At 37.7% G+C, this 16,843-nt stretch overlaps 1 protein-coding gene across 2 annotated transcripts; it reads right to left on the bottom strand.

Moving 5' to 3' along the window:
• Nucleotides 1–205: 205 nt before the first annotated feature.
• emilin1a (elastin microfibril interfacer 1a) lies at nucleotides 206–15,832 on the bottom strand. Of its 2 annotated transcripts, none has more exons than XM_055186287.2 (8): nucleotides 15,353–15,832; nucleotides 6,585–6,704; nucleotides 5,740–5,903; nucleotides 2,426–4,465; nucleotides 2,202–2,318; nucleotides 2,048–2,065; nucleotides 1,091–1,225; nucleotides 206–1,008 (listed from the first exon to the last, which is right to left on the bottom strand). In XM_055186287.2, exons 1-8 carry the CDS (start codon nucleotides 15,511–15,513, stop codon nucleotides 677–679), a joined length of 3,087 nt encoding a protein of 1,028 aa, XP_055042262.2. In that variant the 5' UTR covers nucleotides 15,514–15,832; the 3' UTR covers nucleotides 206–676. The 2 variants fall into 2 exon arrangements, with proteins under 2 accessions (XP_055042262.2, XP_073712309.1); XM_073856208.1 differs by having other exon boundaries at nucleotides 2,426–4,466; nucleotides 5,750–5,903.
• Between the last annotated feature and the right edge of the window lie 1,011 nt (nucleotides 15,833–16,843).

Here is a 16,843-nt window from a genome sequence, read left to right as displayed (position 1 = left end):
AAAAGTTTTTTGGAGAAGTTACCAGATCATGAGTTAGAGGAGTTTTCTTATTTATAGCTTTTGGCCCAAAAAATAGTCCCTCTCTGCAAAGCCTGCTTTATTTGTTCATCCTTTTATAGATAATTTTCCTAATTTGGAAGTTGACTGAGGTTATTTGCCATAAATGTCAATGAATAATACTGAGAGGAAGTTGGAAAAATACAAATTAAAATGTGTAGTATTTATTGCATTCATTTCAAGGGAAAAACCCTGAATGGAGCCCTTGAGAATTTGCATCTCATTACCAAAAGAGACTGCACCAAAATAAAGATATGTGCAAATATATTTGCTTACTGACTTTGCAGTGCCATTAACAAAATAAATTCCATTGTGCTCTTCACATATACAGACATATATGATTTGCCCTTTAAGAAAAGAAATAACATAAAACCAAACATGAAAATCCCAGTCCATCTTAGTCTGATATATATATATATATATATGTAAAAATCCATGTCCTCCTGGTCTTGCTCCTTTTTGTGTCATTCGTTATGTAAATGTAAAAATACATGTACGAAATGTAAATATGTAAAAATATGTAAAACTTTTATGCATAAAAATCTTACACCAGATGTCCAGATGCAGATTTTTACATCGGATGTTTTCATTGTCCTCAATGTAGTTTCTCCGATAATTCCTATAATAGATCCTCTGTGTCCTCGTAGAGCAATATTCCACTGAACATTGTAAGGGGCTCCACAGAGTGGGCAAGTTTACCTGTGACCAGGTCAATGCAAACCGTTTCGCCCTCCTCTAGAGGTAGTATGATGTTAAAGACGACCAGGGAACCGGGAGTGTGTCTTGCTTCAGCCATGGGTTTCTCCAGGCCTTCGGGCTGATAGCCAGCCGAATCCCCGCGAGCAATACCGAAATTGGATTTAGACAGGACTGCCTCAATCTTTACATTTTTGTGACCTGTCAAGACTGCGCTGAAGAAGTATCGTCCATTTACTGGTGCGGTAAACGTACCTGTCGAAATACATTTATGAGAGAGAGCCCAAACAACCAGGGCAGTACAGTACTTATATACTGTATCTTGTGCATGACATACCTGTCGTTGGGTTGTAGGCCTTTCCTTCATTGACAAGGACCTTATTGAAAACAATAGTGCCTGCATTGGCTTGTGGACGTGTGAGTGCCGCTGAGAAGGACAGTCTTGGTACATTGGCGTCCTCTCCAGGAGGTCCTGGTTGGGAGATAAATGTGTATTTTTATTAGTAGTCATGTTAGTCATAGCGGAAAATATATACTGTATGTAAAATACAGTATATCACTGCAGTTTGTAATTTCAGAACAGAGTATATTAAAGGGACACTCCTCATTTTCCAGCTCCCATAGAGTTAAACATTTGATTTTTACCATTTTGGAATCCAATCAGCCGATCTCCGAATCTGGCGGTACACTTTAGCATAGCTTAGCATAGTCTATTGAATCTGATTAGACCATTAGCATCACGCTCAAAAATAACCAAAGAGTTTCAATATTTTTCCTGTATAAAACTTGACTCTTTTGTATTTAAAAGTTGTGATTTTCTAGGAAAACTATACTCTCATTCTGGCGTAATAATCAAGGACTTTCCTGCCGTAACAAGGCTGGAAGAGGCGCAATGATATTACGCACTGCCTGAAAATAGTCCCCTGCTATTGAAAGTTACCAAGGGGACTACTTTCAGCACTGTGTAATATTATTGGTCCTGCTGCAGCCATGGTACATGGCAACTTTTAATTTTCCGTCTGTCTTAGTACACAATGTAACTACAGAAAAGACACGTTTTAAATAGGAAAAATATTGAAACTCTTTGTTCATTTTTTAGTGCGATGCTAATGGTCTAATCGGATTCAATGGATTATGCTAAGCTATGCGAAAAGTGGTATCGCCAGACCCGGAGATCGGCTGGATGGATTCCAAAACGGTGGAAGTCGAGTGTTTGACTCTGGGGGAGCTGGGAAATGAGCATGTTTTCAAAAAAGTGGAGTGTCCCTTTAAAAAAATTCTAAAAAACACTCACCTTCTTCACCTCTTAGACCTATATAGAAGACAAATAAGAAAAACATAAAAGAAAAATAAGAATTTACCTTGTCAAATAAATTACTGGTATCTAAGTAAAATAAAAACCATCTTATGTGTATATACAGTACTAAGTCATATTTGTATTAATTTACCTGGGGGTCCTACAGGCCCTACATTTCCTTGTGGTCCTTCTCTGCCTGGTGGTCCTCGTGGCCCAGTTGGTCCCATGATTCCTTTCTCTCCTTGAGGACCATGTGGTCCAGGTGGTCCTGAGAATTAGTTCAAAAGATTAAAAACTACAGAAAATATACTACCCCCCAATCTGACACAATAAAACAAAATAATGTGTGGCTATAGTCTTAAATAAGTAGCTTACCTGTAAAGTCTTGTTCAGTAAAGGCCTGGAACTCCTTGAGAACATGCAGTATTGAGGAGTTGAGGTTCTTCATGCCGTGAGTGTGCTCCGACTGAACGTTCTGAATGCTATTCATAACTTCACCATGAGATATCACTGTGGAGTTTAGGTCATTAACACATGTCCAAAGTCCAGAGACATGTTTGCTCAACCCATCCTTGATCCTCTGAAGGTTCCCCGACAACGAATCCAGTCTGCTGCATACACCCTCCATCTTCGAAACCCTTTCCTCAAGCAAATCCCGAGAATGCTTGCATTCGCCCATTTCAGTTATCATATTGCTGTTAATGCTACTGATATCACGTCTGATGCCATCAAACTGCCCTTTACTGTCTTCCATGTGCTTGGTTAAATCATCCTGGATCTGATCTAACTCCGAGTAGATTGTGCCCTTAGACGTATCAAGATCAGAAATGGTGTCGCTGTGCCTCTGAATGGTGTTACTGAGATTTTTAAGTGTGTTATTGATGGAGCTGAATGTTTGTATGGCCCCTGAAAGCTCACCTTGAATAGTCTTGAGATCTTTGCCAAGCTTGCGAGTTATGGCATTTTGATTGTCAATTGACTTTTGGTGGTTCTCACATTGTCCCGTGCATTTCTCAACCTCTTCTTTCAGTTTACCCACTTCCTCCTGCAGATTTGAGCAAACTTGTGAACAAGCATTCTCATCAGAATCTACTTTTCTTTGTAAATCTGTAATTTTTCCTTGTAGTGTGTTAAAAGTGTTGTTGGTTAGGTTTTTTATGTTATCAAGTTCAGTATTTATCGAATTGCATGTTTGGCAATCACGTCCCATATTCTCTACGTCTATGAGAATTTTGTTGAAGTGCTCTCCGTTATCTCCAGTCAAATCTTTGATTTTTTCAACGTCTTGGCTGAGATCTAAAATACGGTTCAGTAGGGAGTCACCAGACACACTTAAGTCTTTCAGCTTGGTGTCAAACGTCTTAATGTCCTCCTCATTGGCAATGACTTTCCATTCCAGGCTTTTCACAGTATCCGCCGTCTCACTCCCTTTTGGACCGCACGTCTCACTGCACAAATTAATGGTTGACTTAAGCCTACTGTCAAGATCTGATGTTTTGATGTCCAGCTGCTCCAAAGTAAATTTGTGATCTTTGATGGTATCCTTCAAGTTTTGGACATCTACCTCCATTGTAGATATTTTGGATCCATGATCATCACCTCGATTAAGAATGGAGTTCTTTATCTGGTTGATTTCTCGCTGGACAAACTCTTTCATGCCCGTCTCAGTATGAGAGCATTTTTGTTCGGTTTTTCTAACAGTCCCATTGAATCGCCTCTCCAGATCTCGAAGGCGGCTGTTCAGTTTCTCATCAAATGCTTTACCGCGACTTCCATTGCCTCCTCTCAGCTCTTTGTCAACATGTCCTCTAAGAACATTAAAAGACTCGTCAATGGAACTGATTTTTCTTTCAGTGGCACCTAACCTCCTGTCCAGATCGGTCAGCGAGTCACAGCAACTTTGAGAGCGTGACAATTCCCTCTCAAGCATCTCAACAGTTTGTCGATGATGCTGGTCCATCACGCTTACGTGTTTCTCCAGAGCTCTGATCCTCTCCCTGTCCTCCTGTTGTTGGGTCTGTACGCCCTCAACTCCGGTTTGGCAGGAAGAGCACGACAGGGCCACCCTTCGCTCCAGTTCCCTGAGAATCTCCTCTTTTAGCGTGCCGGAGCGACCGTCCAACTCATTTCCGATTCCTTCTACCAGATGGTTGTTGATGCTGATGATGGTTTTGTCGTGGACCCGTGTCATGTTGTCAAGCATGTCCAGTTTGGTTTGGATGCTGTCAATGGTCTCTTTCATTCCTGGTTGGGCAGCGTCGGCCAGATTGTTTCCGCCACCGATGTCTGTCCTCTTAGACTCCTCGTGTATTTTCAGATTCATATTGTGTATGGTTGACTGGAGGTTGTGAAGGTCCTTATTTAATCTATGAATCTGTTCCTCAAGTTGCCTTATCTTGTCATTGTCACCTCTACCTACAAGGTAAGTTATGTAGCATTTAGTGAGACTAACTGAGTTGTTTGTAAAGTGTTTCTGGCATACTAAATGCATTTAAAGGATTAGTCCGTTTATGTATAGTCTATGTTCAGTCGAGAAGAAATTATGTTTTTTGAGGAAAACATTCCAGGATTTTTCCAATTTCAATGGACTTCAATGGACCCCAACACGCAACAGTATCAACGCAGTCCAAAATAGCAGTTTCAACATAATTCCAAAGGACTCCAAACAATCCCAAACGAGGCACAAGGGTCCCATCCAGCGAAACGACCGTCATTTTTGACAAGAAAAATAAAAAATATGCACCTTTAAACCACACCCTCTCGTCTATCTCCGGTGCCGTGACACGTCAGCGAGACCTCACGTAATTGTGTAATGCCGTAGAAAAGTCACGTGTTACATATATGAAACGCACATTTGTGGACCATTTTAAACAATAAACTGACACAAAGACATTAATTAGTATCATTTGACATACAACAATGTCGGTATGGTCTTCTTTCTCCACACTTGTAAACACTGGGGTGTAGTTTCGCGTACGTCCTCCGTGACCTCTTGACGCATTGCGTGAGGTCGTCGCATGACCGGAGATGGATGAGAGGTTTTGGTGTGGAAGTGCATATTTTTTATTTTTCCTGTCAAAAATGACAATCGTTTTGCTGGATGGGGCCCTTATGCCTCGTTTGGGATCATTTAGAGTCCTTTGAAACTCCGTTGAAACTGCAATTTTAAACTGCATTAATACTATTATGTGTTGGGCTTCATTAAAGTCCATCAAAATGAGAAAAATCCTGGAATGTTTTCCCAAAAAAACACAATTTCTTCTCGACTGAACATAGAAAGGCATTAGCATTTTGGATAACATGATGGTGAGTAAATTATCTGGATATAAATTTTTATCTGGATTATCTGGACAATTAAGGGCCCGAGATGTCCAAACATCTTGTAAAAGTGGATTTTGCAGAATGGGTGACCTTTAAGTTTAAACAACTTGAATTAACAAGTCATTTCAACTTTCTTGACTAGTGATGACTTGGTATAAAGTTAAAAAAATTGGGTTGAGTGAGCTTAAGTGAAATAATTAAATATTTAATTAAAAATCATTCATAGCAACTACTAACTAGTCAAAAAAGTTAACAAAAAAAGTTAAAAAAGTAACTTATTAAGGAATTATTACAGTGTAGTTTTCATTTAAATTTTTTTACATATTGTTTAAATGTTTGAGCTTTAGATATTGTGTGTGTAATGCTACCTTCCTCATCACTTCCAGGATTGGATCCACCACTTGTAGATGTTGGTCTGACCTGTGTAACATCATTGCAGTCTTCACCGGTGTAACCATGACAGCACTTCCATTCCATCTCCGTCACCGTTTTATAAGCAGTCTTATATCTTGGTCGTCGGTACGTCCGATACCTATAGTGTAAGTATTTATTAAGAGACTATATGATGTATACTGGCCCATATGCAGTTAGTATTTTCCTTATATTTACATTTATGCTCTTATGCTACTGCTCAAGTGAGCAGACTGAAAATATTTATCCTGTTTTGTTCATATTCTTGGCATCAATTTCCAAACTTTGCTAGGCAACAAGATACAATGAAGGCTTGTTCTTTCTCTCTGAGCTGTTGTTTCTGGGCAAGTTTTTGTTATTTTATTCAGTCAGAGCTTTCAATACAAATAAATGATACATCTTTAAAGCCTTTGAAGATGTTTGCTTTGCTCTGCCAAGTTTCTTGTAAGTCTTACTCAACTTTCAGTTGTTTCCAAGTGCAGCTGTTACTATATTTAGTTTGTTTATATCCCATTCATACAGCTTTCGTAATGTGGCTTCTGTATTTCATAGGGGACCTGCATTATGGATTTCTGTGATGGTCTTTGATAAATCAGAGGTTTACTGAAATAGGGGAGTTTGGGCCCTTATGACTTAAATGTGATGTCTAACAGTAAAGCAACAATACGCATAGTCCTAGTGGACAAACATCTAGTCAGGAGGCTAAACATTTAGCATTTTAAAACAATAGCAAGTGGAGAGTAAAAGTAGATCAGATGCAATTTAGCTTTGTTTTTGTTCAACGAAACACATAAATACTTACAAAACCACATGGGAACATTGACCCCAAGGGCAGCGCTGGTATTCAGGTTTCACATAAGTCTCCACCCCATCTTCCATTACACAGCTTACAGTTCGTGTAACTACGTAGGCACACCAGTTCCTGTTAATAAGCACAACCAAACAGGATTGGTACATATTTGAAGTTCAAAGTGGAGAAGTCATTCATCAGCTGACCTCTGACCTTTGTTTGTAAACCTCAAACCTTATAAACAGTAGGCTATGTAAATACCAGGTGTAACTGCTGCTGTCTCAGCTAGACACTTGTGTTTGGATTACCCGACAGAATGAAACATTAGATTACTACTTTATAGACTGAACACAGATTTGTGTATACTGACGACCTTTTCTAAATAGTGAGTAAAACAGTAGGTATTCTTGTAGTATAAACACTTTAAACAGTATGCTACAGTACAGTGGGGACCTGCTATCATCTTGTACATGAAAACAAATGTTATGCTTTTTATCCATTTTTGCACTAAATTGTTTTAATGTTTGGAGGTTCTATCAAATAATGAGTCAAGGAGATGTTCAAATGTGTACCTTCCCTGTTCGAAAAAAATGGTCCCTACACTGTAAAAAGTCAAAATTGGATCAACTTTTAAAATGACTTCAAATGAGATCACATAAAAAAAGTTTAATTTAACTAGAAACACATTTTCTCACTCTAAGTGAAATATTTATTGTGATTTTTTATTACTTAAAATGTTTACACATAAGATATTTTAACATTTTATTCTGTACTTTAAATGAGAAAATTTGGTTAAAAATACTTCACATTTTTAGGGGTTACCAATTAAAGTTGATCCAACTTTTACTTTTTAAAGTGTAGCTGTCACTGGGGCAGTCGGCAACTCTTTCAAAAATTAAGTTTTTAAGTTAAAGATGTATTGTGTAACTTTTAGAAGGATCTCTTGAAAGGAATGCAATATAATATACATAATTATATAATATTATCAGTGTATGGAGGACGAAAAATAACTTAAGTATATATAAATAAATAAATAAATGAATAAGTGCATAAATGCAGGAATAAATAAATGTAGAAATACATAAATGAGTGAATAAATAAATGCAGGAATAAATAAGTAATTAGATGCATAAATAAATGTAGAAATACAAAATAAATAAATGCAGAAATACATAAATGTAGAAATACATAAATGCAGAAATAAATAAGTAATTAATTAAATGGAGAAATAAATGCAGACATAAATAAATAAATATTTTGTTTTGTCAAAAGTATCAACTTTTAATTTGATTATTTTTGCAATACGACATTTATTTCTACATTTATTTATGTATTTCTACGTGTATTTATGTATTTCTACATTTATTTAATTATTTATTCCTGCATTTATGTATTTATTCATTTATTTATTTATATACACTTAAGTAATTTTTCGTCCTCACTCGTAGCATTATGTTTTAATGATGCATGTACTTTTAAATGACCATAACTTGCTCAATTTTCTACCGATTTTCAAACGGTTTTGTTTGTTATAAACCTTAAAGATGTACCTATGACATTGCATAAAGGGGCCATGGCATGAAAATCTGACTCTTTCCATGTTTAAGTGCTATGATTAGGTCCCCAGTGCTTCTATCAACCTAGAAAATGTGAAAAAGATCAACCCAGTAACTTAGTTTTGGTAAACCATTCTCTACAAGCACATGAAAAAATAGGTCGTTGAAATTTGGCTCTCCTTATGATGTCATAAGGAGCTCTTATTATAATAATACCACCCCTTAATCAGCACTATCCAACCACAGCACTGCCATTTAGTGCAGAGAAAATCACAATTGAGTTTTAATTGCAACAAACCACCATTATTGTGATCAGTGTTTGAATTTCATCAGCTCATTTGCATTTTAAAGGACACACCCAAAATGGCAATTTTTTGCACACACCCACAAAGTGGCAATTTTAACATGCTATAATAAATTATTTATATGGTATTTTGAGCTAAAACTTCACACATGTGCTCTGGGAACACCAAAGATTTATTTGACATCTTAAAAAAGTCTTGTGCCATGGCCCCTTTAATGAAAAATTTTCATGAATCATGTTAAAGCGTCCAGAATTATAGCCATGTTAATAACGTTTGTAAGAAACCAAACCGTTTCAAAATCGGTAGAAAATGTAGCAAGTCATGGTCATTTAAAAGTACCTGCACCATTAAAACACAATGCTACGAGTGAGCGAGCTGTCTGAGGTAAGATGGCCGCCAGGTGATGACGTTAGATACTCCGCTCTAACACATCTAGCCTTAATTATACATATCTATGTTTATAACAACCGGACCGGAGTCACTGATTCTATTCTGTATGTTTGTGCACCTCTTACCCTCAAACAAGGTAAGAGCAAACGCCCTCTTTTAAACGTCTTTGCTAATATGACATTTACAGCAAAAGAGTGCTCACGCTTCAATATTTGATTAACTGAAAAGCTACGGTTGTTGCCTAGCAATATAAAAAGTCGAGCCGCAGTCCGCCCAGCTTGCGTTTCCACATGTTTAAAATGTGTTTGGTGTGATTGGCCCCTTAAAGGCAGGGTACTGCTCCATTGACAGATTGTTGTGACCATTTTTTCTGACAGTGTAATACTACTTCAGATTCACTGTATCGGACCAAGTCACATCAAGTTAGAGTTGCACAATATATTGTTTCAGCATTGTCATCACAATGTGGGCATCTGCCATAGTGACATAACAGAACACGCTGAGCTCTTTTTTTACAAAAGGAAAACTATGGGCTTTGATACACTATATGAGAATGGTTTAAAATGCAGAGAGAAATCACAGATTCAATTTCACATCATGAAAGACATGGTGGTACCAATAAATACAGTTCTAAAGAAGGTTGTAATAACAAAGATCTGGTTGCTTAAATGGTTTGTAAAACCATCACGCAACTATTTTCCCACAGCTATACAAGAAATGTAAGCCAGAAGTTAATTTCTTTTAAACGGAGCTTTATAAGTCATTTGGTATAAATTGCAGAAAAACAATATATTGCAATGTTAGTTTTCCCCCAGTATTGTGCAGGCATTCATCAAGTGCAATATGGGTTGTTGTTTTTTTCTTAAAAGTAATATGTAGGTCATTTAAACCTTGGCATACTGTGCAAACCATACTATACAGCAGCAGTGTACATTATTCCCAAATCACTAACTATAGTTACCCCGTAATGTTGGAAAACTCATTTTCACATTAAAGTGGTAAATGATGCTTTCCACTGGCATCAAAACCAGGCTGAAACCCAAAGCCTCTGGACTATAACAATGTCTCATTAATCCGGGTTAATCAGTCTTTATAATGCGCACTGTTGAGACAGAAACATCACAGCAGGGCTGTCTGACATACAAACAAATGGGGCCCAAGAGAGGACACAAGTTCACCATGGACTGCCTTGTTTTTTCCGAACTCTACACAAACTTAAAAGCTCAGGGCCACTAAAGTATTTGCATGCTATGTGAATTTTAATATCAAAGAAAGTTATCAGGTATTGCATGATCGAAAACAAACATCGTGTTTAGCATCGTTGTATTAAACATGTATTTGTGTGTTGTAAATGCACAACATATGCCCTGTATACAGTATGTGCAACAACATGAGCCTATGAATTTAGACAAAACAACTTTATAATTGACTTTACAAATAGAAAACAGAGCATGTGCAAGAAAGTGGATATGTGCAAGCATACTTAAATAGGACACATACATAAAATTGTAATTAGGGGCCCCAACTAAAAGTGTGATGGCTGTGAAACAGTGAGTCATTGTTTCGGCTTAATTCTGGAGGGGGTGGATAGAGAGAAGGGCAAGGTCCTGGATTCACGTATGCCACATAGTTCATGGCTCTCAGAAAATAAGCAGTGCGGTTCTCAGCTTTATCATATCTGAAAGTTAAAAGGTAAATAAAAATGTTGGAGTCACAATGGCTCTTTGTCCTTTTCGGTTTCGTAAAATATCATTTATAAGAATGAGTTCCAATAGCATGCTGGTACCAAGTATTTGTGGTCTCACGTAATTAAGACAGAACGGTGGTTCAGTTTTTCATTATTGTTATTTTGGAAAGAGTTACTCCTGTAAACACTCCCAGTAATCTAATTACTTTAAGCCAGAGAGCAGAAATCTGTTTAAAAACTCAGAAAAACTGCACCTAAGAGCATTTAACTTTATACAAGAACAAAATTCACAGAGACATAACTTAATAAATACAAGAAAAGCAGGCATACACAGAAACAGTGTAAGTTAAAATATTGCTGTGCTCAAAGGAGAAACCGCCGGCAGGCCTACAGCATAGTTCAGCAAACCATATAAACAAAACTCAAATCCACTAGTAGGTCCAAGTTTCTCTTTTTGTTATGGGCCAACTACAGACAAAAAGCCTACAGATTAGATCCATCCTTTGATGATACTCTTCATTTTTCATCCATTAAACTATTTAATGGATATAAAACCTGTGCTTCATTTCATTCAGATATTCATATTGGCTAGATCTCTGTATGTCTCTCCGTTCACTCATATCATATTTACTTCTTTTCAACTTTACATATGTTTGCAATTATGGTTTGGATTAGGAAAGTGTGCATTTCCTAGATGTTTTACATGAAAGCTGATACTAGAGTAAACTATTTGTGGGAATGCTTACACATACTCTCAAAAAGCAAAACACCATGTTTACATTTGCTAAGACCACAGGCATATACACTCACCTAAAGGATTATTAGGAACAACATACTTATACTGTGTTTGCCTTCAGAACTGCCTTATTTCTACGTGGCATTGATTCAACAAGGTGCTGATAGCATTCTTTAAAAATGTTGGCCCATATTGATAGGATAGCAAATTGCAGTTGATAGAAATTTGTGGGATGCACATCCAGGACACAAAGCTCCCGTTCCAGCACATCCCAAAGATGCTCTATTGGGTTGAGATCTGGTGACTGTGGGGGCCATTTTAGTACAGTGAGCTCATTGTCATGTTCAAGAAACCAATTTGAAATGATTTTAGCTTTGTGACATGGTGCATTATCCTGCTAGAAGTAGCCATCAGAGGATGGGTACATGGTGGTCATAAAGGGATGGAGATGGTCAGAAACAATGCTCAGGTAGGCCGTGGCATAAAAATGAGGCCCAATTGGCACTAAGGGGCTTAAAGTGTGCCAAGAAAACATCCCCCACACAATTACACCACCACTACCAGCCTATACAGTGGTAATAAGACATGATGGATCCATGTTCTCATTCTGTTTACGCCAAATTCTGACTCTTCCATCTGAATGTCTCAACAGAAATCGAGACTCATCAGACCAGGCAACATTTTTCCAGTCTTCAACTGTCCAATTTGGTGAGCTTGTGCAAATTGTAGCCTCTTTTTCCTATTTGTAGTGGAGATGAGTGGTACAAGGTGGGGTCTTCTGCTGTTGTAGCCCATCCGCCTCAAGGTTGTGCGTGTTGTGACTTCACAAATGCTTTGCTGCATACCTCGGTTGTAACGAGTGATTATTTCAGTCAAAGTTGCTCTTCTATCAGCTTGAATCAGTCGGCCCATTCTCCTCTGACCTCTAGCATCAACAAGGCATTTTCGCCCACAGAACTGCCGCATACCGGATGTTTATCCCTTTTCACACCTTTCTTTGTAAACCTTGGAAATGGTTGTGTGTGAAAATCCCAGTAACTGAGCAGATTGTGAAATACTCAGACTGGCCCGTCTGGCACCAAAGACTAGTGATGGGACATCTGAAGCGAGGCTCCGGAGCTTGTGTCGAGCAAAAAGGGGCGTTCCAGATGAAGCCCCGATTCGAGGGTTGTATCGTTTCCGTGAAAATCACGTGACGATGACAAACGAGGCCTCGTTTTCTGTTGAATACGTCATTGCTTCATTCTGAGTTTCGCTTACGGTTCGAAACTCGCGCCTCTTGTGGGTTTTGCAGTACGTTTGCATTGATGTTAAAGTGTTGGTTGTAGCGAGTAGTGGCGAGGTTGTAGTGAGTTTCTAGTATAGTTATCATTATATATCATAGCCTGTATTATATATTATATTACACTTAGTTTAGTAGATTATTAGAGTAAATTATACATAGCCTAGTTCAGTAGATCATTAGAGTAAATTAGCATATGTCTAGTTCTAATAATACGTAATTATATTATATAGCCTATATTTATTATTATATATTATTGCTGCTGTTATTATTATTATAAGACTAGACTGTATTAGGGATAACCTAGAAGGACTGAGGATCCATTGGGATATTGGAACAAACAGAAGGTCCAATATCCCAATTTATATAAGCTGGCACTGATCTTCTTATGTTGTCCAGCATCATCAGTGCCCTGTGATAGGGTGTTTTCTAAAAACAGAAACCGCCTCAATCCAAATACTGTTAAAAAACTTTTGTTTCTAAATAAAAACCAGTAAACCCTTTTCCATGTTGCAGTTTGCTGTTCCACACTTCCAGTCCCACAAGCATTGCACTATTGCAGCCCCAGTTCAATAAGCACTGCACTCACGATAATTTGAAGAGTTTCCTTGCAAAACGAGATAACCACCGTTTTTTAATTGTTCAGAAATCTTGTTTTTTGGTTGTGCATTCCAATTAATTTCAATGCAACTGCAGTTGGTTTGTTTTGATTTAAACCTTCATAACTTACAGAAAAATACAGCTAAGTAGCACCATAAAACTAAATTATAACATGATAACGTAATAATAAACATGTTTTGACAAAAATGTTAAAAAATGGATTTATCTCGTTTTGCAACGAAACTCTTAATTTCTTTATTTTGTGCATTCACTGTTATCACTAACTCAAGAACTACTGTATAGTTGAACACAAAGTTGTGTATGTGTGAGTTGTGTGTACATAGGTTAACACAAGCAGAGTAAAATACTTTCTTTAATATACTTTATTCAAAAGCCCACACCATGACAATTTGGTTGCTCAAAATGAATAGATTTGTGTGCGTGTGCGATACATTGCTTTGCACAGCAGGTGTCACTGGAGAGCACAGTGTTTCATGAGGCTTCGGGTAAATGAACCTTTTGGCGAACCAATGGGCTGGAAAGCCTCATTGGTTCAGGAAGCCTCGTTTGGCCATCACTACCAAAGACCATGCCGCCCTCAAAATCGCTAAAATCACCTTTCTTTCCATTCTGACATTCAGTTTGGAGTTCAGGAGATTGTCTTGACCAGGACCACACTCCTAAATGCATTGAAGCAACTGCCATGTGATTGGTTGATTAGTTAATTGCATTAATGAGAAATTGAACAGGTGTTCCTAATAATCCTTTAGGTGAGTGTACGTATACACTTTTGATCATGAATGAAGCAAAGCAAACTTCTTTAGTATACCACAAAAATGCCATCTGTGTTTTTATAGAGGAAATGCATAAGCACTGGCTAAACAAATTAAAAAGGTAAGACTTTCTGTAATGTACTGCAAATGATGGTGCCAAAATTTGATAGGTCAAAATAATATAATATATAAATAATTCAAAAGTAAGTCACTTTCAGACATATGCTTTTTGATAGAAAATGCCATTGGAATTCAAGTGAAGGGCAATGAATAGTTTTTGCCCATCTGTTTTTGAGAATCAGCTCACAACACAATGCTCAGCAAAATAGGTTCTTTTAATTGGCTGGGATTGAAAGCATTGTGCATAGTACCAGGTGTTTATGAACAATGAAAGACTCAGCAAAACTCAATCAAATCCAGCTGTTATCATTCAAGACGCACAGCCATGACACATGGATCACAAAGAAAACGAGGTGTGTGGCTACCGCACGTTATGTAAAATGTCACACATCTGTACAAACAAAACAGAGTTCAAACCCACAGTCGTAAGTAGTGGTGCCAGGGACCAACATTCTTTTCTCAAGTGCAGAACCAATCTTATCCACTGGGCTGCGCCAGTGCCAGGACAAAGTCATCATCTTTATTGGCCTCAGTCCCATTGCACATGCACTTAGTCTGTAAAGCCTAAAAAGGCAAACCTGCCCAACGAGCTCATACGATTTATAACTCTTTGATTTTATCATTAGTCCAAATCACTAGTAACTAGTATACTATTGCAATTATGACCTCATTTACTGTGACGTGCCATCTTTTTCGATGCACCTGTAATGCACACCTTGTGACCCTAAAAAGTGAGCCCACATTGTGACTCCAAAAGTGCTCAACTAAAAACTCACACATCCAACACATATACAAAGTAGATTTGTGTATTAGATCTATCTTGACTGAATTACTGGCATAATCAAATCAGGTTGTTTCTGTCTAATAAATAAAAAAAAAAACAACTCTGGGTTAAATTAACTTAGAAAATGTCCATTTGTCCACCCAACCATTGTTTGAAACAACCCCAACATTTTTTGTCCCTTTCACCCAAACATGGGATAAAAAGTACCCAGTATTTTTAGAACGAACCCTGCTGAAATAAACCATCAATACGATTTAATGGGTGTAATGGGAATTGTATTAGTTTTAACAGAAGCTTTAATTAATCTGTGGGTCTCTACTGGTATGTGTTGGGTTCTATTGGTGCGTCTTATCTGTCAGATTTAAACTAATACCAGCATCATTCAATCCTACTGGAATGCGGCTCAAACATTACTACAAGGAATTTTGTAATGGTTTTAACCAACTGAAACCACAAAAATGTGCATTCTTTTTTATCTGTGAAAATAGCCTATAGATTATAGAAATCTCTTGAAAAGTCTGTAGGTAAACTAGCCTTCAAAACTTACCTGTGTCTACTGGTCACCTTAGCTCCACTTTGTGCCGTTGATACAGACTGAGTCTGGTCCACATGCTGAGTGTATCGTGATGCGTATCCCGCTCCAGAAATATATCCAGGCACAGTTATTATCACCAATAGAGTAAATAAGTAAAGAGGATATAGTGCCATCACTTACAGAAGCAGAATTTGTTTAAAAAAAAATCGTAAAATGGTACATCCAACAGAACAGCTTCAATGTGCGCTTTTACGCATCGAGTGCCGTTAGCTCTCCATAAGTCAAAGCTTAGAACTGATTAGCTTCATGAAGTTCTGAACGTAAGTCTTAGTAAGTGTCGTTTCAGTCTGTGCACGTTTTTCATCATTTCGCAGAGTGTCTACAAATGTTTACAAGATCCCATCGATATTCCCATGGCACACAGAGCGCATTCAAACTTTCCGGTTTCTTCATCGCCCTTGCAGTCAATGTGAAACTACCGTGGAGAGATGATGAATCAAAATCTCTCTCTCTCTCTCTCTCTCTCTCTCTCTCTCTCTCTCTCTCTCTCTCTCTCTCTCTCTCTCTCTCTCTCTCTCTCTCTCGGGAAGCGGGAAGCGCTGCTTTCAGTTTTACCTCCTGAATCTTTTTTCAACTGCGAGAGCGAGCAAGCGCGAATTATTACATATTGTCGTTATTTATTATTTACTTATTTATTTATTTTAACAGACCGATCTTTTTCACCAGACTCTTTATCTAAAAGGTTATTTTGACTGTAAAAATCTGTTACACATAAGGTGTAAAATGATTGAGTAGGATCTTAAATGATTATTTGACTGAAAGGTTCTTGGGGGAACCAAAATAGTTCTGTGACTATAGCTATTATTAGCATATTTCTAAGAGATTACCACACCATCCCCATTGACAGGTAGCCTACCTATGTTTATATTTTTTATTTTTAACAAGATTGTATATTACCAATATATTAAAGGACAAGTTCGGTATTTTACACTTAAAGCCCTGTTTTCAGATTGTTTATGATGAAATAGAACGGTTTTGACTGAAATTTGGACACATGCGGCTGCCCTGAGAATTTTCGGGTGTTTGTTTTTTCACCTCCCACTTCTGCAATGGCTGTATATAGGTGCACTGGAACAATCCTTCTTAAATGCATTAAACTTTCGTTTACAAAGACGTGAAACTCACCGAGTGGTCAGGGGTGTTCACTGATATGCTCGCACAAAAATTGTTGCAAAAGATGCTTTCCAACAGGTGTTTTAGCATTCGTTGTAAACTTGTGGACCTATTTTTCCAAACGCCTCACACCCGTACATTCTTCCGACGAGAGCTTGAATAACAAACACTCCAGCCCAGTTGGTGGCGATAATCCGCCTTTGCCAATTGCAAGCATACAAACACCGTACCTCACAGCACATCTAATACAAGTCTTGTTGGAAAGCATTATTGCAGCGATTTTTGTGTGAGCATATCAGTGAACACCCCTGACCACTTGGTGAGTTTCAC

Source organism: Misgurnus anguillicaudatus, chromosome 18, assembly GCF_027580225.2.
Source record: "Misgurnus anguillicaudatus chromosome 18, ASM2758022v2, whole genome shotgun sequence".
NCBI classification, from domain to species: domain Eukaryota; kingdom Metazoa; phylum Chordata; class Actinopteri; order Cypriniformes; family Cobitidae; genus Misgurnus; species Misgurnus anguillicaudatus.
Note: the sequence above shows the minus strand (reverse complement) of the source record. Positions and strands in the feature narration are given on the sequence as shown.